At 41.3% G+C, this 26,136-nt stretch overlaps 1 protein-coding gene across 3 annotated transcripts in view; it reads left to right on the top strand.

The window, feature by feature from the left end:
• SH3RF1 (SH3 domain containing ring finger 1) overlaps positions 1 to 25,858 on the top strand; it is a 175,239-nt gene extending 149,381 nt beyond the window's left edge. For all 3 annotated transcript variants that reach the window (XM_030816315.1, XM_030816316.1, XM_030816314.1), the window contains 4 exons: positions 2,300 to 2,559; positions 3,452 to 3,813; positions 12,861 to 13,219; positions 23,426 to 25,858. In XM_030816315.1, coding sequence (XP_030672175.1) covers positions 2,300 to 2,559; positions 3,452 to 3,813; positions 12,861 to 13,219; positions 23,426 to 23,594 — 1,150 coding nt within the window. In that variant the 3' untranslated portion in view covers positions 23,595 to 25,858. The remainder of the gene's footprint in view (positions 1 to 2,299; positions 2,560 to 3,451; positions 3,814 to 12,860; positions 13,220 to 23,425) is intronic.
• Positions 25,859 to 26,136: the final 278 nt, after the last annotated feature.

The raw sequence follows: 26,136 nt of genomic DNA, 5'->3' as shown, positions 1-26,136 counted from the left end.
TGGATAGAGGCTAAGAGTGAAACATCCAATACATAGGACAGCCTCCCACAAAAAATAATCATAATCTGGCCTAAAATGTCACTGAGGTTGAGCAACCCTGTTATAGTGTGACAGGAGCTTTAGATATGCAAAAATTTACATATTTTATGTAAAGATAGTTCAGCTTTTGGTCACTGAGGAAAGAAGCCTTGGAAATAGAGTTAAATGACCTGTAATGAAATCAACACTGAGGGAGCCCTAGTTTTTGACCACCAGCCGTTTAATATACAGTCCAGGTTTAACTGCATTAAATCATTCCTCAAACCCCCTGATTTTAAACAAACAGCTTAATGAACTGACATGTTTGTCAGCTGTTGGCCTTGATTTATAGGTTGGCCAGCAGCCTAATCAAATGAAAATCACTATTGTTGCAGATGGTGACAGAATGTTAACTTTAATTTGACTTGCAAATTTTTAATCAATATAAACATTCTTTTCTGTGTATGTTAAAATCTACATTCAGAATCCATCCCATCCAGAAAATGGCAGATAGAACCTCCCTGGTGGAAAATAATGATAATAGTAGATAAGAGAAATGCAACAAAGAACAAAAAAAATAAAGTTAATGAAGGAAAACATTTTTATAAAAAATTTTTTATCAAACATTTTTATTAAAAACCAATTATTAGAAGTCTGTCTGCTTGTATAGCCGGGTGCAGTGGCTCATGCCTGTAATCCTAGCACTTCAGGAGGCCAAGGTGGGCAGATCACTTGAGGCCTGACCAACATGGTGAAACCCCATCTCTACTAAAAAAACAAAAAAAAAACAAAAATTAGCCAGGCATGATGGCACGTGCCTGTAGACCCAGCTACTTTGGAGGTTGAGGGAGGATAATCACTTGAACCTGGGAGGCAGAGGCTGCAGTCAGCTGAGATCATGCCTCTGCACTCCAGCCTGGGTGGCAGAGCAAGACTCCATCTCAAGGAAAAAAAAAGAATCTCTCTGTTTGTTTAACTCTAGAGGAATATGTGCTTACAGTAAATTCTGTCATTCATGGTAAATAGTAAGGATGTTCAAGTTAATGAAGTGTTTTCTTAGTAGAAAGTTACTATATACAGAATTGTTATTTAAATGAATTTGGAATATGGAAAAAAATACATTACACAAAACTATACTGAACTTAATTACATTCAGTGAGTAAATAGATGTTTAGAGTTGGCTGTAACCCTGAACATGTGCAAATACAGGATGAATACAGAAGAGTTATTTCACACTGGCCCTGCCTTCAAGGAACTTACCAAGTCAGCAGTATTTGATAAATAATTTATTTAAAAAATAATACACCAGCTAGGCACGTTGGCTCAAACCTGTAATCCCAGCACTTTGGGAGGCTGAGGCGGGTGGATCACCTGAGGTCAGGAGTTCGAGACCAGCCTGGCCAACATGGTGAAACCCCATCTCTACTAAAAATACAAAAAAGTAGCCGGGCATGGTGGCACATGCCTGTACTCCCAGCTACTCAGGAGGCTTAGACAGGAGAATCACTTGAACCTGAGAGGCAGAGGGGTGAGCCGAGATCACACCACTCCACTCCAGCCTGGGCAACAGTGAGACTCTGTCTCAAAAAAATACTACTACTAATAATAATAATATACCACATTTTATAGTCAAGGGCCAAAGCATAAACAATGGTGGAGTTTACAAACAGAATGAAAGAAGAAATCCATGTGAAACAATAGAATCATAAGATCTTAAACCTGAATCTGAGGCAAGGCTTCTTGAACTAACAGTGTTCATGCTGGATCTTGAAACATAAATGAGATTACAATATGTCAAGAGAAGACGGAGAGGACTTTCCACTAGTGCGTGTATGTGTGTGCATGCATGTACACGGGCACATGTGTGATGTGGAGCTGGAGGCAAGTAGGAAGCCAGGAAACAGGAGCAAAGATACGGAAATGGGGATATTGTCAGGGAATGATCCCAGCTTGTTCTATAGATGAAGGCGGAGAATCCAGGGCCTTCAAAGTCAGTGGAGATATTTGGTCTTTTATGGAAAGCTGAATGCAATAACTGTTTATTCTTGAGCAGAGTATGACGTGTGGTTTCTGGTGACTCAGAATATATTTCAAGACCTTTCTCTGTCTCAGAGCCATCATTACTTTGAATTTTCTATTCTTAAACTTTATAAAAATAATTCCATTCATTTTTAAAAATGTTCTATGTTTAAAGCTCTGAGTCATTTTTCTTGCATTTAATTGTTCTTTCTGTCATTTTGCTAATGGACTGGGCTTTCCATCTGTGTTTGTGTCTTGGCAGGGCGGTGACAAATGCTTCCCAAGCTAAAGTCCCTATGTCTACAGCTGGCCAGACAAGTCGAGGGGTGACCATGGTCAGTCCTTCCACGGCAGGTGGGCCTGCCCAGAAGCTCCAGGGAAATGGCATGGCTGGGAGTCCCAGTGTTGTCCCCACGGCTGTGGTATCGGCAGCTCACATCCAGACAAGTCCTCAGGCTAAGGTCTTGTTGCACATGACGGGGCAAATGACAGTCAACCAGGCCCGCAATGCTGTGAGGACAGGTAAGGAGGAACCCAGGCCAGAACATATCAGGATAAAGGACTTACCTGCCTAATAGTAGATCTTTTATGACAGATGTTGAGAAATGTAGATGTAATTAAAATAATGAACAACATTAGGCACAGTCTACTCAGTGGCACCTTGTATCTATTTATTTGGGCTAAGCGTGCCCTGCGTATTACTTCAAGCCTGATGGATAGATCTAAAGTCTGAAAGAAATTAGGCTGATCCTAAGAATGTCAATAGTACTTGAAATTTTGACTTCTATAGTTGAGATCGTATGATCTCAAATCTCACTACTACCATCCATGTGACATTGCGTGATACCCTACTAATGGGTGTGCTGATCATTTCTGATTAACTTAGGCACAAGTCTACTTTGGACCCTATAGGATCTTAAACAGCTTTCTTAGTTCTGTAGCACTGAAAACCTTCCCAAGAGTCTTGGGTAACTAATGGGATGAGGGGTAAACTAAAGGCTTGTGAACTCTATCAGAAAAACATAAAGAAGGAAAATGATTAATAAGAAAAGGGAATGAATAATAGGAAAAGGACTAGAGGGAGACATGGCTTGACACTGTAGAATACCATCAAAAACTGGCTCAGTGTCTCTAACACTGTGGAGGGACTGCCTCCTAAGTAAAAGGACTTGGGTCAGAACTGAGCTTCCAGGCACTCAGTAGACTCAAGGGCTGACCTGGAAGGACAATAGATAGTGTCTAGGAATCCAGCTAAGATTAAGTGCTTTTAGGCCACTGTCCATCCCATCTTTATTGTAATAAATACAATAGCAGCTTTTCATCATGGTCTGATGCAGTGAAATGACTCATGTTTTGGTGAGCAGCATCTATTAGATTGTTGAATTTTGCCGTGTTACCTCTTTCCATCTACTAGTTGCAGTGCACAACCAGGAACGCCCCACGGCAGCAGTGACACCCATCCAGGTACAGAATGCCGCCGGCCTCAGCCCTGCATCTGTGGGCCTGCCCCATCACTCACTGGCCTCCCCACAACCTGCGCCTCTGATGCCAGGCTCAGTCACGCACACTGCTGCCATCAGTATCAGTCGAGCCAGTGCCCCGCTGGCCTGTGCAGCAGCTGCTCCACTGACCTCCCCAAGCATCACCAGTGCTTCTCTGGAGGCTGAGCCCAGTGGCCGGATAGTGACCGTTCTCCCTGGACTCCCCACATCTCCTGACAGTGCTTCATCAGCTTGTGGGAACAGTTCAGCAACCAAACCAGACAAGGATAGCAAAGTAAGACCTTACTTAGTGTTTCTCTGCTTTACTTACTTCCCTGTTTTTCTTCTTATGTTGTGTCTGTCATTTTTAGCTAATGAGAGGACTCATTGTTCAAGAAACCCTCAGGTGCTCCCTACGTGTGAGTCACTATGCCAGGTGCTAGGAGTAGAGTGGGGAAGAAACGCAGGCACCACCCCATCCTCTTATCTAGAGCTCATGTTTCTCTGTGTTTAAACACCCACTACTTGCCAGACTCAGTGCTGCATGTTAGAGGGACCACAGTGAATGAGACATAGTCACTCCTCCTTGTGCAGCTTACAGTCTCATGGAGGAATTTCCTTTTCCCTTTAGTTACTCATTCTTTCATCATATTGCTGTCCTCAAGTCTTCCTGCTCAGTGAGTCTTGCTTGATAAGAGTTCTGTTAAAAATATATATATGTGAGGGGGATGAAACTGTTGATCAAAAGTGTTATTTATGGATTTATTTTATCTACAACAGTGGTCCCCAACCTTTTGGGCACCATGGACCAGTTTTGTTGAAGACAGTTTTTCCATGGACCCAGGGGTGGTGGCAGGGAAATGGTTTCAGAATGATTCAAGCTCATTACATTAACTGTGCACTTTATTTCTATTATTATTACAGCATACTATATAATGAAATAATTATACAACTCACCATAATGTAGAATTAGTGGGAGCCCTGAGTTTGTTTTCTTGCAACTAGATGGTCCCATCTGGGCGTGATGGGAGACAGTGACAGCTCCTCAGGCATTAGATTCTCATAAGGAGTGTGCAACCTATATCCCTTGCATGTGCAGTTTACAATAGGGTTCATGCTCCTATGAGAATCTAATGCCCCTGCTGATCTGACAGGAGGCAGAGCTCAGGCAGTAATGCAAGTGATGGGGAGTGGCTGTAAATACAGATGAAGCCTCACTCACCTCCTGCTGTGCAGCCTGGTTCCTAACAGGCCACAGGCTAGTACTGGTCCATGGCCCAGTAAATCTGACCTTAAGCAGCATGGTTCCTTGAGAGGTAAGACTTGAAATATAAGGAAACATTATTGTCTAAATCCATAGTGTTGTTTTTTTTTAATGTCTCATTTGGGTCTGAATTTTAAAGAAAATATAAATGGAAAGTTGTATTGGAAAGAATAACCAATGGTTGGGTTTAGAGACAGGTGATTGGAGGCAAGAGAAATTGAGAGTGGTTAAATGTAAAAAGAGAAGAGATGGTAACAGATGTGGATAATTTTATTGTCATTATTACTTTTTCCTCACTATTTTATACATTTCCCCTGAAGCTCTATACCAGTTCTGGGAAGTTTGGGGGTGATCATAGACTTTTAGCCACCTGGTTAAGTGGTAATGTATGTCGTTCTATTTAAATGGTTAAGGGAGCCTGTAAACAGCAGTTTATAAGGAAATAAACTTTATGGCCTACTAAAAAGTTAATATTTAATTGTTGGGTTAACATAAGAGTTTTTGAAAAAGATTGGTATCTCTTCAGTGTTTATAATTAACTACATTAAACTTGCACTCAAGCCAACATGTTCAACTTTGTTAATGTATTTATAAATAATTATTTTTATGGTTTAGATTTAAAGACTTGGGGACAATGTGTCTCAGAGCCCTTGCCACTGATAAGAACAGGGACTCTTCAGCTGGGCCCTTCCAATGTAGAATTCACTTAATCTCTGAGGCTTGAAAGGCACTTGTGATAGACAGAATAGTGACTCCCCAAGGATGTCCACCTCCTGATCCCTGGAACCTTTAAAGATGTTTCATTACATGGCCAAAAGGACCTTGCAGGTGTTATTAAATTAAGAGCCCTTTGACAAGGTGATTATTCTGAATTATTCAGGTGGGCCCAATGTAAACACAAGGATGTTCTTAAAAGGGAGGCAGGAAGCTCAAGGCCAGAGAAGGAGATGTGATGGTGAAGCAGAGGTAGGAGTGATAGGGAAATGATGCCACAGGCCAAGGAATACAGGAAGCCTCTAGAATCTGGAAAAGACAAGGGAACAGATTCTTCCCCAGTGGCCTCCAGAAGGAACCAGCCCTGCCAACACCTTGATTTTAGGACCCGATTTTTACCACAAAGTTTGAGTTAACCTGTTACAGCACCATCTAGTACAGGTCCTTACTGGTCCTCCTGTGGAGCACCCATCTCTGACAAACGGCCATGGCTTCTGCCTGGGTGCGTGCCCCATTGACCAAGCAGTGCCCTAGCCCAAGACTGCCCTGTGCCATCTTCAGACAGCTGTAACTCAACTCAACCTTCCAACCGTTGTTCTTTATTTTGAGGGCCTACATAGAAAATGCAGATCTCCTTTCTACATGGTGCCCTGAGGTATTTGCAGGTTTGTCCCCTTGTGTCTTTTTCCTAGTGCTATACTCTTGAAGTTTTCTTTTCCTATTCCTCATATCACAGATTTCAAATTTTCCCTTATTAACTCTCCTACCTCATTTAATGTTCCAAGTCCACTAAAGAGGCTTCTGGTTGATATAAATTTAGTAATTCCATGATTCTTTTCACTTAATCATGAATCTTCATGACTAGAGTGTCTTTAGTACACATTTCTCCATCACATCTACAAGGATGTCCTGGGAGAACTCGCCAGATGCCACATTGAGATTCACCTGCGTTTTACATCATCCTCCCATCCACAGAGTTCTCCCCATTGCCCCACCATTTCTGCTTTGACTTATTGTTAGTGAGTGTCTCCTGTAAGAGTTTTATTTCCCTTTCTAAATGTTCATGAATCTTTTGTTTAATACTGTTTTAGAATTTCCCAGATGGTCTGCAAAGTGCTTTGTTGTCATGAGCTTGAAAACTGGGGCCGTGCGCAGTGGCTCACACCTGGAATCCCCGCACTTTGGGAGGCCAAAGCTGGTGGATCACCTGAGGTCAGGAGTTTGAGACCAGCCTGGCCAACATAGTGAAACCCTGTCTCTACTAAAAATACAAAAATTAGCTGGGTGGGCACATGCCTGTAATCCCAGCTACTCAGGGGGCTGAGGCTGGAGAATCGCTTGAACCAGGGAGTCAGAGGTTGCAGTGAGCTGAGATCACACCACTGCACTTCAGCCTGGGCGACAGAGTGAGACTCTGTCTCAGGGAAAAAAAAAAAAAAAAAAGAAAATTGGGACTTGCACGTGCCCTTCCTTGCCTGTTCAGTTGACCCTCATCCCAGATTCACCAGATTATCAAAGGTTATTGGTTGCATTTCTTCTGCTATTTTTCTCTATACACTGGAGTGAATTCAGACTGTTAAGAGTAATCATTTGATCTCTAAATCCCAACTCTTCACTCATTTTCCTCTTGTCAAAGTTTGTTCTTCCCTTCCAGTCTGAAGATTATCCTTCCCTTTCTTCTTGCCATCCAAGAACCACCATTCTCCACAGTGGGTCTGTGTCTTTCTTGTTCTTCTTGTTTCAAACATAACTTTAAAAGAGCTCTTAAAAAATTTTTTTTTGTCTTTAGCATTTTTTGCAAGCTTAAACTCATTCTGATCTTTAAGCCTTCTTGAATTGCTATGGGCCACGTTATGTTCTTTGTTATGGGCTCTTCTCTTCATCTTTTTGTATGTGCCGTTTAAAAATCTGAGCCATTAGGCTGCTCCCTGGGAGATCACATCAGTACCTTTAGATGCCTCTATGTTTTCATCTGCAGGGATGATTTGCAATTGTATGGGTTAGAATTTCATTTTTGAGAGCCTTCCTATTCCTCTTGAAGCATCTTCCCTTTTGAGTTTCAGGTCATGCATATATTTTCTTTGAACATTTAAAAATCAGTTCTTTTAAACTATAAAGTTCAAACCTGACTATCACCAGCCTCTTTTTCCATGCTTTATTCCAAGTTCTCGATATTTCTGCTTCATCAGCAGAACATCTCCACCCCTGTCTGGTTTCTGCCCTCCCTCTAGTTGATCAGAATTAGATCCAAAGTTGCAGTTTGCTCAACTTTCTGTGAGATTAAACTATCAGCAAGGAAAAAGTGTATTAGAGATCCTAGTTTTAGTTGAGACTTACAGCAGATATCTAGGTATTTGATAACGCCCTCATTATTTCTATCTTTCCTCGTCATTTTGTGAGCATCATCATCCATTTACTTAAACCTACCAGCAATCCATGGTACATCTCCCACATGATAGCGTGTCTGTTGCCCCCTCCTTTTCTCTGTACCCAGCTGCTCTGCAGTGGGTTACTGCTGCTGTTCCACAGAGAAACATAATTTTGTAATGTACAGATGGGACTTTCGCTGCTTCTCTTCTAACCGGCTACTCTTTCGAACAGTATTTTATTTGGAAGTCCTGTTGCGCAAAGTCTCAGGGATCTCTAGACACTGCGTTTTTGTCCTTGTGTTAAAATCTGTAGCTAACTTTGGTGTCTGCACTCTGTGGTTTGATAAAGAGGCATCTGAAACTCTTATGTTTCGTCTCAATTCTTTCTTGTTTGAAATCCTAGACCTTTTCTACCATTGTTATTCCTCCTTCTATGAGAGCCCTAATATTTTCCACCATCATCAGTATAACAACTTTATCTGGACATATTTCTAACTTCATATTCAGTTCAAAGCCTTCATTATTTGATCAACTAATCTCCAGGAAAACGTGTTTCTAAATCTTTGGGAGATATTTTTGTATATATATATATGTTTTATTGTGTTTTGTTGTTATAAAAAGATTAAGGCTGGGCACAGTGGCTCACACCTATAATCCCAAAAGTTCGGGGATCAGGGTGGGCAGATCACTTGAGGCCAGAAGTACAAGATCACCCTCAGCAACTTGGCAAAACCGCATCTCTACAAAAAAAAAAAAAATTATTTTTAATTAGCTGGGCATGGTCGTATGTGCTTGTAGTCCTAGCTACTTGGGAGGCTGAAGTGGGAGGATGGCTTGAGCCCAGGAGGTCAAGGCTGCAGTGAGCTGTGTTAATGCCACTGCACTCCAGCCTGGGTGACAGAACTAGATCACCCAGGCTGGAGTGCAGTGGTGTGATCTCGACTCACTGCAACCTCTACCTCCTGGGTTCAGGTAATCCTCCCACCTCAGCCTCCCAAGTAGTGGTACTACGGGCATGCACCATTATATCCAGCTAACTTTTGTATTTTTAGTAGAGACAGGGTTTCACCATGTTGGTGGTCTAGAACTCCTGGCCTCAAGTGATCCCACTGCCTCGGCCTCCCAAAGTACTGGGATTACAGGCATGAGCCACTGCGCCTGGCCTGAAAAAAAGTCTTTTTGATTAGTACAATTGTGTAATTGTTCTTAAGTTCTCTGAGTTCTAACCCTTACTTTAGAAAAAGAGGAGGGACCACCTCTGATGCTGATATCTACCCAAGCACTTCCATTTTCTACGCATAACTTCAGAATCTCTAGAGGTGCTTTGTAAGTCTTGCCTGACATTGACATTGATTCCATATGAGTCAGCAGGAGTGGGTGTTGGTCAGCATGCACTCTGCCATATCCTAGATCCATTCCTAAAAGCCAGCATTCCTACAGATGGGCCACATAAGGTCAACATTTAGTGTCTCAAATCCCCTGCCCCCAAATTCCCAATGACTCTCCCTTAAGGAGCCAACCACAGATTTTCTTCAGTGTTTTAGGACCTCTTATTGTTCTTTTATTCATTCATTTATTTGTTTATTTTAAGAGATGGGGTCTTATCATGTTGCCCAAGCTAGCCTTGAACTCCTGGACTCAAGCAGTCCTTCCACCTCAGCCTCCCGAGTAGCTGGGACTACGGGTTCATACCACTGCACCTGGCTTATTATTCTTGATTTTCTTAAGCAGAGGTCCTATCTGGTTTTTAAATATTCATTTTATTTTCTGAACATTTTTCTTGAAGTCTCTACTGATCATTTTCTTTCTTTCCTCCTTTATTTTATTATTATTTTTTTAAATGAGGTCTCACTGTGTCACCCAGGCTGTAGTTCAGTGGCACAATCATACCTCACCTCAGCCCGAACTCCCAGTCTTAAGCGATCCTCCCAGCTGGGACTAAAGGCATGAGCCACCATACCTAGGTAATTTTTTTTTGGTAGAGATGGGGTCTTGCTATGTTGCCCAGGCTGTGCTCAAACTCCTGGGCTCAAGCAATCCTCCTGCCTTGGCCTCCCAAAGTGCTGGGATTACAGGTGTAAGCCACTGTGCCCAGCCTCTAGTGACCATTTTCTTTGTTCAAATGATTTTTCTTCCTCCTCCCAGGTGTTTTGTGTTTTTTTTATTGTTTTATTTTGTTTTGCTACAGGGTATCCCTCTATCACCCAGGCTGGAGTGCAGTGGCATGGTCATAGCTCACTGCAACTTCAACCTCCAGGCTCAAGCAACCCTCCCTTCTACCTCAGGCTCCGAAGTAGATGGAACCACAGGCATGCACCACCACATCTGGCTAATTTTTTTATTTCTATTTTTGTAAAGACAGGGTTTCCCTATGTTGCCCAGGCTGGTCTTGAACTCCTGGGCTCAAGCGATCCTCCTGCCTCAGCCTCCCAAAGTGCTAGAATTACAGGTGTGAGCCACTGTGCCCAGCCTGAATGTAGTCTTTATGAATTCATTTAGTTTTTATTTCTGCTGTTGGTTTTTGAAAAAATAATGGTGCTCGTAGATGCTAAGTGTCTGAGTTTGCAAAATGATCTCTTTCAAGTGGAACATTGTTCTGCTAACATAGAAAAAATCAGAATATGCCATTGAAAGCATGGTTCCTTGGAACTAGGACAGCATCTTTTCTGTATTACCACCCCCCACCCCTTACCTCTTGTGCCCTGCCATGATTCCTAATCCTCTGCCTTCTGTTCTGTGGGTAGTCAGCATCAGTTGATGATGATAAGACATCCCTTAGAAGTCATTAAAGCAAGCTGTATTTAATGTGTTTAATCATTTTAGATGAATTAAGTCATCTTTCTTCTTAATCACTTTAGAGGCTGTTCCCTGAGTGCCGTTGAGTTAGTTATCTGATATTTTACTGAGTGCTCAAAACTGAGCTTTTAAGAAATTGCTTTAGCTGTGGCTTGCTGAGATTGTAATTTATCAATAGACTTGGTGTTCTCACTGGACCTTTGGGGGTCCATGGACTAGTGTGTGCTTTCTTACATCATGGCAAGAATAGCTGGAAGTTGCAGCTGACTGCTACCTTAGAAGTGGAAGCTACTGGACGTTATTCTTTTGCACGTCATCTCTTGGCCTTCCAGACCTCAGGCTGTCTACAGTAAGTACAGAGCAGCACTGGCAGGTGTTTGGTCAGACCACTTCATTGACTATAGGCTTTATTGAAAGGCTCATTGAAAGGCTTTATTGCTTCTGGATCTGGGGAATCCAACATATCCTTTATTTCCTTAGGCCTGGCACTAGCTATATTTTTCCTTCCTTCCACTGGTCTCATCCTCTTCCAGTATTTTCTCAGCCTCTAAGCTTTAGTAGGTGTAGGGCCCTGCACTAGGCACTGGGTGAGATAGAGAGGTATATACAGCACTGTCACTGCACTTATGCAGGCAGTCCAAGTTTGTGAGGACATTCATTAGAATGCACATAGTAGCCCCACGGAAAATGTGGCATTGAATGAGTGAAGCGAAAGCGCATAAGATCAGCTGAGGACAGGCTATAAAGAGAAATGCAAAAGGATCTTCCTCTACCCGGGAGAGTTGCAGGGTGGCGGGGATCAGCTAGCTCTGCTCATCTATAGCCCAGGTCAAGCAAGTACAGAAATGACGTTAGCACCCACTCCCACCCTCTCTTCCCATTTCTAGCCTATGGGTTCACATGTCCTTGAGCAGCGTTAGGTAACTGAGGACTATGGTGCACTGTCCCTGGGATGCTTCCTCATAGTCTGATAGATTATTGCTTTTGTCTCCTTTTTTCTGCCATACTGTCTCTAATGGAACAATGTTGTTAGGGATGTAGATTCGTTTTCCCAAGGAGTTTTTACCGAGCCTAAGCTATTATTCCCAAGAAAAATTTCTCAGCAGGCCCCTTACAATTTATGTTTCCCTGTTAGTGGGCCTTAATAATTCCAATTTGCCTACAGGATTTTCTAAAGAAATAGTTCTCTATGAAGTGTTTTCATATTCAAGCAGTGCTTCCATTCAGAGAACTTAATGATATAGTTGACATCTTGGTAAAACAATTTAACAGGATCATGTTAAGCTTGGTCATCAGAAAGAACATTCATGCTTAAGGTTTCAGAATGAAGGAGCACTCTCTTGACATCTGATTTTCCTAGCAGACCAAAGAGAGAAAGTATCAAGAGACAAAAATTCAAGAGATGGCTTCTGTGGAATTGAGATAGTTGAGAAAACAAACAAACAAACAAAAAAAAATGCTTATTTGTATATTTGCTTGCAAAAAGAGAAATCAACTTGTTTATAAATATACTGAAGCTTTCCTTAAAATGGATGTCTAATCAAGGAGGTACTTGCAAGGGAGATGTGGTTTGACTTCTGTTTTATTGGCTTGTTACATTTAATCAAGGTGGCGACATGTGAGAAGTGGTTTAGCTCTTAACTCTCATCACTGCCTGTAAATGATAAGGCTCACGTCCATGCCTGTGGAATAAAGTGCTGTCAGGTTTGCATTTAATTCTGCATACAGTCAGCTCTCACGGTAATTAGAGATAGGATAGGCAGAAGTTCAGGAAATTAAATCCATAATCTGATATTTCCATTTTTTCCTAAAATATCTACTAATGCTTTTACCAAACCTGGGATGTGAGTTGGTGAGTCTTATTGTTTTACATCTTTTTTATCGGTTTATCCTACCTCAACAGAATGTCCAAAACCAAACAAAAAAATATATAGCAGAAAGGGAGAAGGAGGAGAAGCAAAAGGTCAGGTTAGCACCACATAAAACTTGGTGGCCAGATTATGAATAACCAGTTATCAACAGAAATAATGTAAAAAGATCAAACCGAACATTGAAACCATAAGGCCCCGTATACCTACTATGTACCCACAAAAATTAAAATTAAAAATTAAAAAGTAGTAATGAACTATAGGGCCCTTTAGATTACACCAGCAATAGTACTGTCATTCTCCAACTAAGGCTCATTATTTTTTTTTCCAGAAAGAAAAAAAGGGTTTGTTGAAGTTGCTTTCTGGCGCCTCCACTAAACGGAAGCCCCGCGTGTCTCCTCCAGCATCGCCCACCCTAGAAGTGGAGCTGAGCAGTGCAGAGCTTCCTCTCCAGGGAGCGGTGGGGCCCGAACTGCCACCAGGAGGTGTCCACGGCAGGGCAGGCTCCTGCCCTGTGGACGGGGACGGACCGGTCACGACTGCAGTGGCAGGAGCAGCCCTGGCCCAGGATGCTTTTCATAGGAAGGCAAGTTCCCTGGACTCCGCCGTCCCCATCGCTCCGCCTCCTCGCCAGGCCTGTTCCTCCCTGGGTCCTGTCTTGAATGAGTCCAGACCTGTTGTTTGTGAAAGGTGAGTTCAACTTTGTTCCAGGAAAAAACTAAAAAATGAACAACAAGCTTTAGGCTGGAACATTATTGTGATATTTAGGATGTTTTGCCACCACATCTTCCTAAATGTTTTGAAACTGAGCTTATGAAAATAAGCACTGAATTTCTTTTCCCACTTGACAGGACATACTCTGTTTTCCTTTTTCCTCCCATGTTTCTTAATGGGTTGGTCCCCAGCCTTCCTTTTCCTTTATTTTCTCTACTCTGCCATGCCAGAATTGTGTCCAGGTAAAAACTGTCAATCACTGGGAACTTGTTCACGGATTTACTTCTTTCTTATTTTTATTCTGTTGCCACCAATCGCTTTTTTTTTTTAATTTTTTGCCTTTTTTATTAAAAGTTTACATTGTTTCCTGCTAGTTGTGAAGCAGCTAGAGCAGGTGTGTCCAATCTTTTGGCTTCCCTGGCCCACACTGAAGGAGGAATTGTCTTGGGCCACACATAAAATATACTCATATGGCCGGGCACAGTGGCTCACGCCTGTAATCCCAGCAACATGGTAAAACCCTGTCTCTACTAAAATAAAAGAAATAGGCATGGTGGCAGGTCCCTGTAATCCCAGCTACTTGGGAGGCTGAGGCAGGAGAATCGCTTGATCCCAGGAGGCAGAGGTTGCAGTGAGTGGAGATCATGCCACTGCACTCCAGCCTGGGTGACAGAGCAGGACTCCATCTCAAAATAATAGTAATAATTATATATATACACACACACATATATACATACACACACACATATATATACTGTTAAAAAATATTTTACATTACATATATATACACACTAACATTAATGATAGCTGATGAGCTAAAAAAAATTGCAAAAAAAATTCACAATATTTTAAGAAAGTTTATGAATTTGTGTTGCACTGCATGCGCACGGGTTAGACAAGCTTGAGTTAGAGAATTCTGTCAGCTAAGAGAACTCTCTTCTTTTTTTGAGACAGGGTCTTGCTCTGTTGCACAGGCTTCAGTGCAGTGGTGCAATCACAGCTCACTGAAGCCTCAACATCCTGGGCTCAAGTGATCCTCCCACCTCAGCTTCCTGAGTAGCTGGGACCACAAGCCTGTGCCACCATTCCCAGCTAATTTTTTTGTAAAGACGGGGTCTCCCATGTTGCCCAGGCTAGTCATTCAAGCCATTCTCCTGCCCCGGCCTCCCAAAGTGCTGGAATTACAGGCGTGAGCCATGATGTCTAGCGAAGAACTCTCTTCTTCCTGAGCCAGAAGGGTATGGCTAAGTTCTCAGTCTCAGTTCTGACTCTCCTCCTTACCAAGTAACTTGATTCAGTTACACTCAGAGTCTTAGTGATGCCAGCCTTGAAAATTATTACAAAAGGAAGCAGTTCTGTTTGATACCCCACTGGGGTTCTAGGAATGTGTTAGGAAAGAAAATATATTATTTAATGAGACAAATAGCTACTAGGATTATTTAAACTCAGCAGTGAAGCACTATTCATTACGTAGGAAAGCATCATGAAGTATACTCAAAATAGTGGACTCTTTTTATATCTCATATAAATATATAGTATTTGTCTTAAGTATCATCTGTTTTATTGTTTCCGTAAACTTCATTTCCTCTGTGCCTGCATTTCATAAATAAAGCAAATTTCTGCTTTGTGGAGGTATTGCTTTTTTGGTAGCATTTTCTATGTTGCCGACTTGAAATCTTACTATAAAGTGTTAATGTTTTTAAATGCCTTAAATTCACCTTACCTCTGTATTTCAGATGAAGCCATAGGTATATTTGTATCCACCAAAACCTGAGGCCTGCATTCATATTTTTGGCACACTTTTTTACTTAAAAATAAACTAGGAAAAATGGAAAAGAATAAATTTCAAACCTATTTCCATGAAGTACAAAGCTCACAATTTATGATTTTCTTTTTTTTTTTTTTGAGATGGGAGTCTCACTCTGTTGCCCAGGCTGGAGTGCAGTGGTGCAATCTTGGCTCACTGCAACCTCGACTTCCCGGGTTCAAGTGATTCTCCTGCCTCTGCTTTCCAAGTAGCTGGAATTGCAGGCGCACACCACGCCCGGCTAATTTTTTTGTATTTTTAGTAGAGACGGGGTTTTGCCATGTTGGCCAGGCTGGTCTCGAACTCCTGAGCTCAAGCAATCCACCTGCCTCAGCCTCTCAAAGTGCTGGGATTACAGGCGTGAGCCACGGAGCCCAGCCACAATTAATGATATTTATTTTTATAGTGCTGTACAATAATTTTCTATAGTTCTAATCCCCATAAAACCAGTTTTAAAATGAGCCATTACCCTAAAAAAGTGTTCTCTCCCTACAAATGAAATCATTTTATCTGTCCTCTCATCTGTTGTGCTCTTAGTAAAGCTTTGAAATTTTGTCCAGAATTCACAGAATCTCTTTTTCTGAGAGTCAACCTTTTTCCTGCTGTATTGGTTTGCTTTCCAGGGATAGCACCTTCTGTCCCTGGAGTTGGTCCAGTTACTTGTTTGCTTTCTCTTGGTCACAAAGCCTCCCTCCCTCCCTCCAGGCACTGATCTGCAGTTTTTCCTTCAAGCCCTGAGGGCATCTCTCCTGTGTTCCCCCTCATTTGTGATATTTGTGTGACTGTTTTGAGTGATGGTTCACTTTGCCCAGACTCTCCCTGGGCACTGGCATGGGCACTGCAGCCTCCCTCCCCCAGTGCATTCCTTTTCAGTTGCCAGATGTCCTCAGTCTCTGCAGCTTCTGCATTCCGATCCCTTCCTCTTAGAGGAGCTCCTTTCTAACAGCAGGCTCCTGCTGTTCAGTTCATTTGAAAAGAAGGAATCGCTAGCGCAGGCAGGTGATGGCGTTTCAGGGAGCGAGGGATGCACATCAGATAGGGAACATGGAGAATGTAATGACAGGACAGATGGGCCCAGGCATGCTGGAATTCTTTGACAGGTTTTTTTGTATAACCATTTGAATTTTTACAAGTGGGAAAGGGGTCTTTGGAGAAGATTTCTACCCAAGTTTATATTTTTATAATCCATATGTTCAATGGAATATTAAATATAATAGCCAACCTGACCAACTTTCCACAGCCCTTGCTTTCATACAGTGATGGTGATAGTATTTATTTACCTTGGATTCTTAGATCTGTCTCACAGTAAAAGTAACAGGAAAAATGTATGGTAACATATAGGAAAATGTTATTCACTGGGAATGAAATTTTTTGATTAATTAAAAGCCACCAAGTATAGAATTTAGGGATTACTTGTGTTCATATTTTAAACATTTCAACACAATAAAAAGTGCTCAATGCTGAAAATGAAGGAAAGATTTAACTTTTATATCAGTATGATTGAGAAAACATTTCAGGATCTAGGAATAATCCTTGATTTACAATACAAACATCAACAACTCTTGCCCTGGCAAAATGCAGAAGGAGCCCAGGGTTCTTTTGGTAAAAATTCTACTGACTGGTAGAACTTCATAGAAGTATTTTTCAATTTATATTATTGGGACACTATGAGATAGGATTCATCTACAGATTATAATGAGAACAAGCATAAAATTTCCTCTCAAACCATGACCCTATCTCATACATCTAAAGTAAAAGAATGTGCCAGGCATGGTGGCTCACGCCTGTAATCCCAGCACTTTGGGAGGCCAAGGTGGGTGGATCACGAGGTCAGGAGTTCAAGACCAGCCTGACCAAGATGGTGAAACCCTATCTCTACTAAAAATCCAAAAAAAAAAATAGCCAGGCGTGGTGGCGGGCACCTGTAATCCCAGCTACTCGGGAGGCTGAGGCAGAGAAATGCTTGAACCCGGGAGGCGGAGGTTGCAGTGAGCCACACTCACACCACTGCATTCCATCCAGCCTGGGTGACAGAGTGAGACTCCATCTCAAAAAAAAAAGAGAGAGAGAGAATGTGACTGGGGCAGCCGGTGCTGTCAATGGAAAGAAGCAATCACGTGGTATAAAGACTTAAGCAATCTCATAATAAGAAAGGATGAACCTTGAAGTGTGTTGACAGGTCTTGGTGTCAGCAGAGAGAATTCTCTTAGGAACAAAAGGATTCTTCTGTGTTTGTTAGAGAGACTGAAGAAAACAAGCAAGAAATAGCGCTATATCCTGGAGGCAGAAAATGTATAATTGATGACAGCAGAAACAATAGAACAAATATTTTAGGCTCTATTTTAGAGGGATTGAGAAGAAATAATTAGGAAATTGCAAAGAGAAAGTGGAAAGAAAATATTTCAGAAGGGATGAAAAATAAAAGAAAGTATATGACAGGTTTATTTTTCTTCCAAAGAAAAAAAATAAATATATATATAAAGAGTTCGGAGAGACACAGCAAGTCATCTTTATCTGTGTGTATTTTTAAATGTAGGAATTAAACTGAGAACCACATACCTATAAGCTCGTCTCCTAAATTAGAAAAAAAAAAAAACCTATGTATGATCTTTGATCAGGGATTAAGCTAGAACACTTGGAAACATACAAATTGGATAGAGATAGATTTACAGAAAGGCAGCTGGGCTTAACCAGCATGATTAATTTCTTTGAATCAGTGACAATGAACCCACTGGGTGAAGCAATGGACGTAATTTACTTGGACTTGGAGCAAGCTACAAAGGGAACTAGTATGGTTTTGCCAGTGAAATACTTAATTGAATATTAGATTGCTGTGGCAACTGGCAGAAAGCAGTAAGTGGTTACTCACCCAGGTCAGAGTGATGGACTGAGTGCCTCCCAGAGCAACATGGGAGCCAATTTGGGCTATACCAGGGCGATTAGAAATGAAAATGTATGAACTACAGAGAACACCAGAGAGGCCAGAAAAATAAAGGAGACAGGAAATGTATACTAATAAAAGACTGCAAATGCCCATTCAGATGGAAGTTAAAATACCATAGCGTTGGAAGTCTGTGGAGCTTCTTTATATTGCAAGACTCTGTTTCTTGAATTCTACCTTGTCAGTTATCACCAAAAGTTGAATAAGGTCACACAGCCACCAAGAGGCAGAGGCCATTCAGGGACTGATCTGTGAGCCACTCTGGTCACCCCGTAATGCCTCCACAGTGCTTTGTTCAAAGGGAATAAGGGGTGCTTTCCAACCGAGGTGCCAGTCAGCTTTATACATTTTTCCTTTTTTTTTCCCTTTTTTAAACAAAAAAATTTTATTCATTCATGTATCTTATTTTTTAAATTGTGGTAAAGTATACATGAAAATTTACTGTTTTTTCAAGTGCACAATTCAATGGCATTAAGTACATTCATGTTGTCATACAACCATTCACTGCTATCCATTTCTAGAACTTTTTCTCATCCTAAACTGAATCTGTACTCATTAAGCACTAACTCTTCATTCCCCCTCCTCCAGGCCCTGCAACCACCCTTCTACTTTCTCTCCCCGTAAGTGACTTCTGGGCATCTCATAAGTGGAATCATGTAATAGTCGTCCTTCTATGTGCATGCAGCTTATTTCACTTAGCATAACATTTGCAAGGTTCGTCCCTGTTGTAGCACGTGTCAGAATTTCATTCCTTTTTAAGGAGCTTTGTACATTTTAAAAAATAGTTTTTCTATACAACTAGGCTTTTTCTTTTTGCCACTTGACATGCTTATTAAGAATTAAACGTACTATGCTAAGTACTGTGAGGCATATAAAGTGAATTTAGCATCATCTCACCCTTCAAGCAGCTTATGGTTTGGTAGAATAAATGAGACAGGGACACAGATGGTAATAATACAATGTAGACTATGCTAAGTGCTGTAAGACATATACATGGAGGCCTCTGGGATTTAGTCAAGCATGAAATTGCCTCCAGCCATGGGGCTGGAGATTTCACAGGGGAAAACTGGAGCCAGGCTTTGAGAGAGTGATAGGGTATGAGTGGGAGAGAGAGTGTCAAAGGAGATTCCCACTGGAAGGAACTGCATGAGCCAAGGTGTGGCGTGGGGGAAGTAAAGGCCCTGAATAGGGGACATGTTCAGGCTTAGGGGAGTGTTTGGGACTTCTGTGGTGATAATAGTAGCTACAGCTGCCTAAAAAGAGATTAGGGCCTGATCACCAAGGGCTTCGCATACCAGGCTGAGGATTAACCTTGCTCATAGGCATTGTAAAGCTGTTAATGATTTTTTGGCAGTGGGTAGCTGCAAATAGAGTTGCCACTTAAGAATATTAGTATGTGAGCTCTGCATAGACTGGGTTGGGGACAGGAAGAGACTTGAAGCAAGAAAGGTAGATATTTGACCAGGTGGATGCCGGGCCCACCCCTTGTCATACGCCTGTAATCCCAGCATTTTGGGATCCCAGGTGGATCACCAGGTCAGGAGTTAGAGACCAGCCTGGCCAATATATTGAAACCCTGTCTCTATTAAAAATACAAAAATTAGTCAGGCGTGGTGGCATACGCCTGTAATCCCAGCTACTCAGGAGGCTGAGGCAGGAAAATCGCTTGAAGCTAGGAGGCGGAGGTTGCGGTGAGCTGAGATCATGCCATTGCACTCCAGCCTGGGTGACAAGAGCGAAACTCCGTCTTAAAAAAAAAAAAAAAAAAAGATATTTGACCAGGTGGAAGGTAATGAAGTCATCAACTAGGATAGTGACAGTGACAATGAAGAGGAGTGGATGGGGTGCAGATTTTGAAGATAGATCAGCAGGTCCCATGATGTAGGTCATGGGAGAGTATTCATTGACCGCTGAGGTTCAGAACTTCCCCAAACCCCTGTTCATATAGAGAAAAGGATAATCTGAGTGAGGCAGAGGGTGGAGCAGCAGATGTAAAGGGCCTCTGCAGCTGGGCCTTACATCTGTTTGTTGGTCTGTAAATGTTCTACTTGGCAAAGCCTTGCAATGCCTGAAATAGTTGGCCAGTTATGCCCAGTATTTGGCCTTACAAATCTGTATTAGAAAACTCTGCAAACCACCTCACAAGGCTCAAGATCAGGACCTGAGCTGGAAGATTTCTAAGTAGAGTCTATTCCTCCTGCACCTGGTAGTCTTCATACGATCAAGACTGTGTCACAGTTTCCATTATGCACAGTTTCTCATTCCACCCGCCCCCCCAGAGGTTTATAAAACTTAGCAATGAAAATTTGCTCCCACTGGGAACTTGGCAGGAAGAGTATGTTCTTAGCCCAGCAGCAGTTCTAGTTCAAAAAATTTTTGACAAAATTGGTTTAGTGCATTTTATAAAATGCATATATTAATCTAATTCACTTCAAGTTTTTCAATAACCATTTGTATTCCATTTCACCTTTAAGGCAGCTCACAGAGAACAAGTAGGGAATATATCTCATGAGAAATCTACTCTGAATATGTTTTGAGTCACTTGTACATTTTTTCCCAGAATTATAAAGCTTTGCCCTAAATGTTTAACTTGCCCCACATGGCAACTACATCATTGCTTTTTCTGTGGATTTTTAGCATGTTGACATTAGACTTGAGAAATGTCATCTGGATCCTTCTTTCAGATAAATTTGTAATGAAATTATTTGTCTTGCTTTTAAAGGTGTCAGAGGGCTGGGCATAGCGGCTTATGTCTATAATCCCAGCACTTTCTGGGGCTGAGGCTGGAAGATTGCTTGAGCCGAGGAGTTCAAGACCAGCCTGGGCAATATAGTGAGATACCATCTCTACAAAAAATAAAAAGATTAACCAGGTTTGGTGGCACACACCTGTAGTCCCAGCCAGAAGGCTGAGGTAGGAAGATCAGTTAAGCCTGGGAGGTCAAGGCTACAGTGAGCTGTGATTGCATCACTGTACACCAGCCTGGGCAACAAAGCAAGGCCGTCTCAAAATAAAATAAAGATATCAAAGAAGGGATTCCAAAACCCTAACTGTGTTGATCTAAAGTTTGTCAAATCTCATTTTCAGGAAATGCTTTGGGTTGTGGCCTGAGTTCGTTTCCTAGTTAGAGATGTCCAGCCACTGACTGGCCCATCCTTCACCTGCTTGAAGTGCCAGGCCTCTGCCTACTCTTGTCTAAGCCATATGATCATAATGGGAGCTAATATTTTCGGGTTGAACTCTTTGTCAGACACCACACGAAGAACGTCATATTTGTTTAACTCATTACAGTCCTATTCTACAGATGAGGAAACAGACTGAGAGCTGAGATAACTGGCCCAAAATTAAGCTGCTCTAACTGACCTTAAAGACTGTGTCAATCCTTAGGCCAGTGTTTCTCCCACCATGTCATGCTTCCTCCCTCGTTCCATGTTTGATCAAACCCCAGCCTTGTGGTCTATGAATATTCATGTTTGAATTAGCTGAACCTTTCTCAGATATGATAAGCCAGCTTCTGTGCTGTGCTTTTGCTTCAGATCTTGGATAGTAATTTGGTCCCTGTGCCAAAGGAGCTCAGGTTGTTCAAGCAGCCACTTACCTTTTGCAGAGATGTGTTTTTTTAGTGTAATAGTCTGGGACTCTTGCTGTGGTCTTTCTTAAATGGATTTTGGTTTATATGGAATGGGAATTGGTGAAAGGAGCAGGCAGTTTCACCTGGGTTTCAGAAGTTTGGGGACAGTTGTATAGAATTCGTTCTGCCTATCATTTTGAAGCCATAATGTTCTTCACCTTCAGTCAGGAGTGGGTCCCATGAGGCTATAAACTCATTTTCTGACTTTGAGAACCAAATTAAAGTAGAAACCCAAAATCAACTTTATGACTGACTACTCATTACTTAGCATCAAACAGTGAAAGATATATTTATTAGTTATCTGTTGCCATGTAACCAGTTACCCCCAAAACTCAGTGGCTTAAAACAATAATAAGTATGTATTATTTCACAGTTTCTGTGGGTCACATATTTATGGAACAGCTTATCTGAGTGGTTCTGGCTTAGAGTATTTCTTGAGATTGTAGTCAAGACATCAGCCTGAGCTGATGCTCAACTGGGGCTGGAGGATTCACTTCTAAGGTGGCTTATTCACATCACTTTCTGGTTAGTTTAGACTTTTGGAAAGAGGCCTCAGTTCCTTACCATGTGTTTCCTCTCCATAGAGATGTTGAGTGTCCTCACAACATGGCGGCCAATTTTCCTGAGTGACTGATCCAAGAGAAAGTAAAGTGGAAGCCACAATGCCTTTTATGATTTAGCCTCAGAAATCACCCACTGTCATTTCCGCAACATTTTATTGGTCACACAGGTCATCCTATGCATCATAGGAGGAGACTACACAAGAGTGTGAATACCAGGAAGCAAAGTTCACTAGGGTCATCTTGGAGGTTGGCTACCATACACCACCATTCTTTTCCCCCTTTTATTGAGAAGAAGAGTAATGCAAATAATGCTGTAAAAAATAGAGAAAGATAAAAGGATATAGAATGTAAAACAAGTCACCTCCCTCTGGCTTCCTACAAGCTGTAATTCTGCATAGGAAAGCTAAGGAGCATGGAGGCAGAGGCATAGATAATATTAAATCAAGTAGGCTTCTGCCATTTTTAAGTGATAATGACACCTTTCCCACTAACTCCAAATTCTGAGCCAAGGAGAAACAGACCCAAATGTCAGAATAATAGAGATGAGAATGTCAACCTCATTACTGGTAATACTGGATTGGATTTGTGGCCACAGCCCTCCCCTCCATGTCTGGACCTTGGGACTACCTTCCCAAGGGATAATCTGGGTGTGTGGGACAGATTACCTTCCTCAGAATTGCTGCCTCGCCCGTGTCAAACCCCAGTGTAAGGGACATAGGGACACAGAGACAGACCTCCAGACTCACCTTCCTGACCTCTGTGTGCTTACAACATAGATGGAGCAGAGGCTCCTCAGCCTGTGGGCAGGCAGTTCAGAGAGGACTGAACCCCCCTGCTCAGCTACTTCTCCCAGCCTCACCAATCAAATAAACTCACTCCTGTTTCCTTGGAGAGTAGGGAGGGATAGAAATGATACCCCTCCTAGGAAATGAAACAAAACTCTCCTTTATGGCCAAGATACAAACACTAGTAGGGAACAAGGATGGCTGTCCTTGTTAAGGTCACTCAGATGAACCAGTCTGGGCCATCAGTAGTGGGTTGACACACATATCCAAATCTGGTCTTTGTTAGTACCAAGTCTCTACTAAACAGAAAATAGCAGCATTTTGAGTTGTTTTACAATCATGAATGAATTAATGTTATTTCCTATTTATGTTGAAGGTTTGTGCAGACTAACAGTACACCATTTTTTAAAATCACTGCTTTGAATCGCCTTAACCAAAATCTCTTTCTTTTCTAGGCACAGGGTGGTGGTTTCCTATCCTCCTCAGAGTGAGGCAGAACTTGAACTTAAAGAAGGAGATATTGTGTTTGTTCATAAAAAACGAGAGGATGGCTGGTTCAAAGGCACATTACAACGTAATGGGAAAACTGGCCTTTTCCCAGGAAGCTTTGTGGAAAACATATGAGGAGACTGACACTGAAGAGGCTTAAAATCACTTCACACAACAAAATAGCACAAAGCAGTTTAACAGAAAGAGCACATTTGTGGACTTCCAGATGGTCAGGAGATGGGCAAAGGATTGGTATGTGACTCTGATGCCCCAGCACAGTTACCCCAGCGAGCAGAGTGAAGAAGATGTTTGTGTGGGTTTTATTAGTCTGGATTCGGATGTATAAGGTGTGCCTTGTACTGTCTGATTTACTACACAGAGAAACCTTTTTTTTTTTTTTTAAGATATATAACTAAAATGGACAATTGTTTACAAGGCTTAACTAATTTATTTGCTTTTTTAAACTTGAACTTTTCGTATAATAGATACGTTCTTTGGATTATGATTTTAAGAAATTATTAATTTATGAAATGATAGCTAAGGAGAAGCTGGATTATCTCCTGTTGAGAGCAAGAGATTCGTTTTGACATAGAGTGAATGCATTTTCCCCTCTCCTCCTCCCTGCTACCATTATATTTTGGGGTTATGTTTTGCTTCTTTAAGATAGAAATCCCAGTTCTCTAATTTGGTTTTCTTCTTTGGGAAACCAAACATACAAATGAATCAGTATCAATTAGGGCCTGGGGTAGAGAGACAGAAACTTGAGAGAAGAGAAGTTAGTGATTCCCTCTCTTTCTAGTTTGATAGGAATCACCCTGAAGACCTAGTCCTCAATTTAATTGTGTGCGTTTTTAATTTTCCTAGAATGAAATGACTGAAACAATGAGAAAGAATACAGCACAACCCTTGAACAAAATGTATTTAGAAATATATTTAGTTTTATAGCAGAAGCAGCTCAATTGTTTGGTTGGAAAGTAGGGGAACTTGAAGTTGTACTCACTGTCTGAGAATGGCTATGAAGCGTCATTTCACATTTTACCCCAACTGACCTGCATGCCCAGGACACAAGTAAAACATTTGTGAGATAGTGGTGGTAAGTGATGCTCTTGTGTTAAGTCAAAGGCTATAAGAAACACTGTGAAAAGTTCATACTCATCCATTGTGATTCTTTCCCCACGTCTTGCATGTATTACTGGATTCCCACAGTAATATAGACTGTGCATGGTGTGTATATTTCATTGCGATTTCCTGTTAAGGTGAGTTTGTACTCAGAATTGACCAATTCAGGAGGTGTAAAAATAAACAGTGTTCTCTTCTCTACCCCAAAGCCACTACTGACCAAGGTCTCTTCAGTGCACTCGCTCCCTCTCTGGCTAAGGCATGCATTAGCCACTACACAAGTCATTAGTGAAAATGGTCTTTTATGTCCTCCCAGCAGACAGACATCAAGGATGAGTTAACCAGGAGACTACTCCTGTGACTGTGGAGCTCTGGAAGGCTTGGTGGGAGTGAATTTGCCCACACCTTACAATTGTGGCGGGATCCAGGCGAGCCTGTCTTTTTATATCCATTCTTTGATGTCATTGGCCTCTCCCATTGATTTCATTACGGTGCCACGCAGTCATGGATCTGGGTAGTCCGGAAAACAAAAGGAAGGAAGACAGCCTGGTAATGAATAAGATCCTTACCACAGTTTTCTCATGGGAAATACATAATAAACCCTTTCATCTTTTTTTTTCTTTTAAGAATTAAAACTGGGAAATAGAAACATGAACTGAAAAGTCTTGCAATGACAAGAGGTTTCATGGTCTTAAAAAGATACATATGTGGTTGAAGATGAAATCATTCCTAAATTAACCTTTTTTAAAAAAAAAAAAAAAAACACTGTATATTATGTTCCTGTGTGTTGAATTTTTAAAAAAATACTTTACTTGGATATTCATGTAATATATAAAGGTTTGGTGAAATGAACTTTAGTTAGGAAAAAGCTGGCATCAGCTTTCATCTGTGTAAGTTGACACCAATGTGTCATAATATTCTTTATTTTGGGAAATTAGTGTATTTTATAAAAATTTTAAAAAGAAAAAAGACTACTACAGGTTAAGATAATTTTTTTACCTGTCTTTTCTCCATATTTTAAGCTATGTGATTGAAGTACCTCTGTTCATAGTTTCCTGGTATAAAGTTGGTTAAAATTTCATCTGTTAATAGATCATTAGGTAATATAATGTATGGGTTTTCTATTGGTTTTTTGGAGACAGTAGAGGGAGATTTTGTAACAAGGGCTTGTTACACAGTAATATGGTAATGATAAAATTGCAATTTATCATTCCTTTTCATGTTAATAATTTGAGGACTGGATAAAAGGTTTCAAGATTAAAAGTTGATGTTCAACCTTTGTATGTCCCTTGTGTCAATCCTTAAAATTTTGCTTTTTAGAAAAACAAAACAAAAAACCCGGGACACATTTGACCTAATTTGTACCTCACAAAAATTCTTTGCATACACCTCAAGCAGAAGATGTCTACAGGAGTCAATTTGGTGATTATGACACATTTTACCTCTGCAACTAACAAACCTTGTTTATTTCTCCAAGAAGCTTAAAAAGAGTTTGTGGAGTCACACAAGGTCATGTATGGCACTTGCATTCCCCTCTTCCTCTTCCGGTTACTAAAAT

The sequence above is a fragment of the Nomascus leucogenys genome, chromosome 7b (genome assembly GCF_006542625.1).
Source record: "Nomascus leucogenys isolate Asia chromosome 7b, Asia_NLE_v1, whole genome shotgun sequence".
Taxonomy (NCBI): domain Eukaryota; kingdom Metazoa; phylum Chordata; class Mammalia; order Primates; family Hylobatidae; genus Nomascus; species Nomascus leucogenys.
The sequence above is the reverse complement of the archived record's forward strand: the minus strand, read 5'-3'. Positions and strand labels throughout refer to the sequence as shown.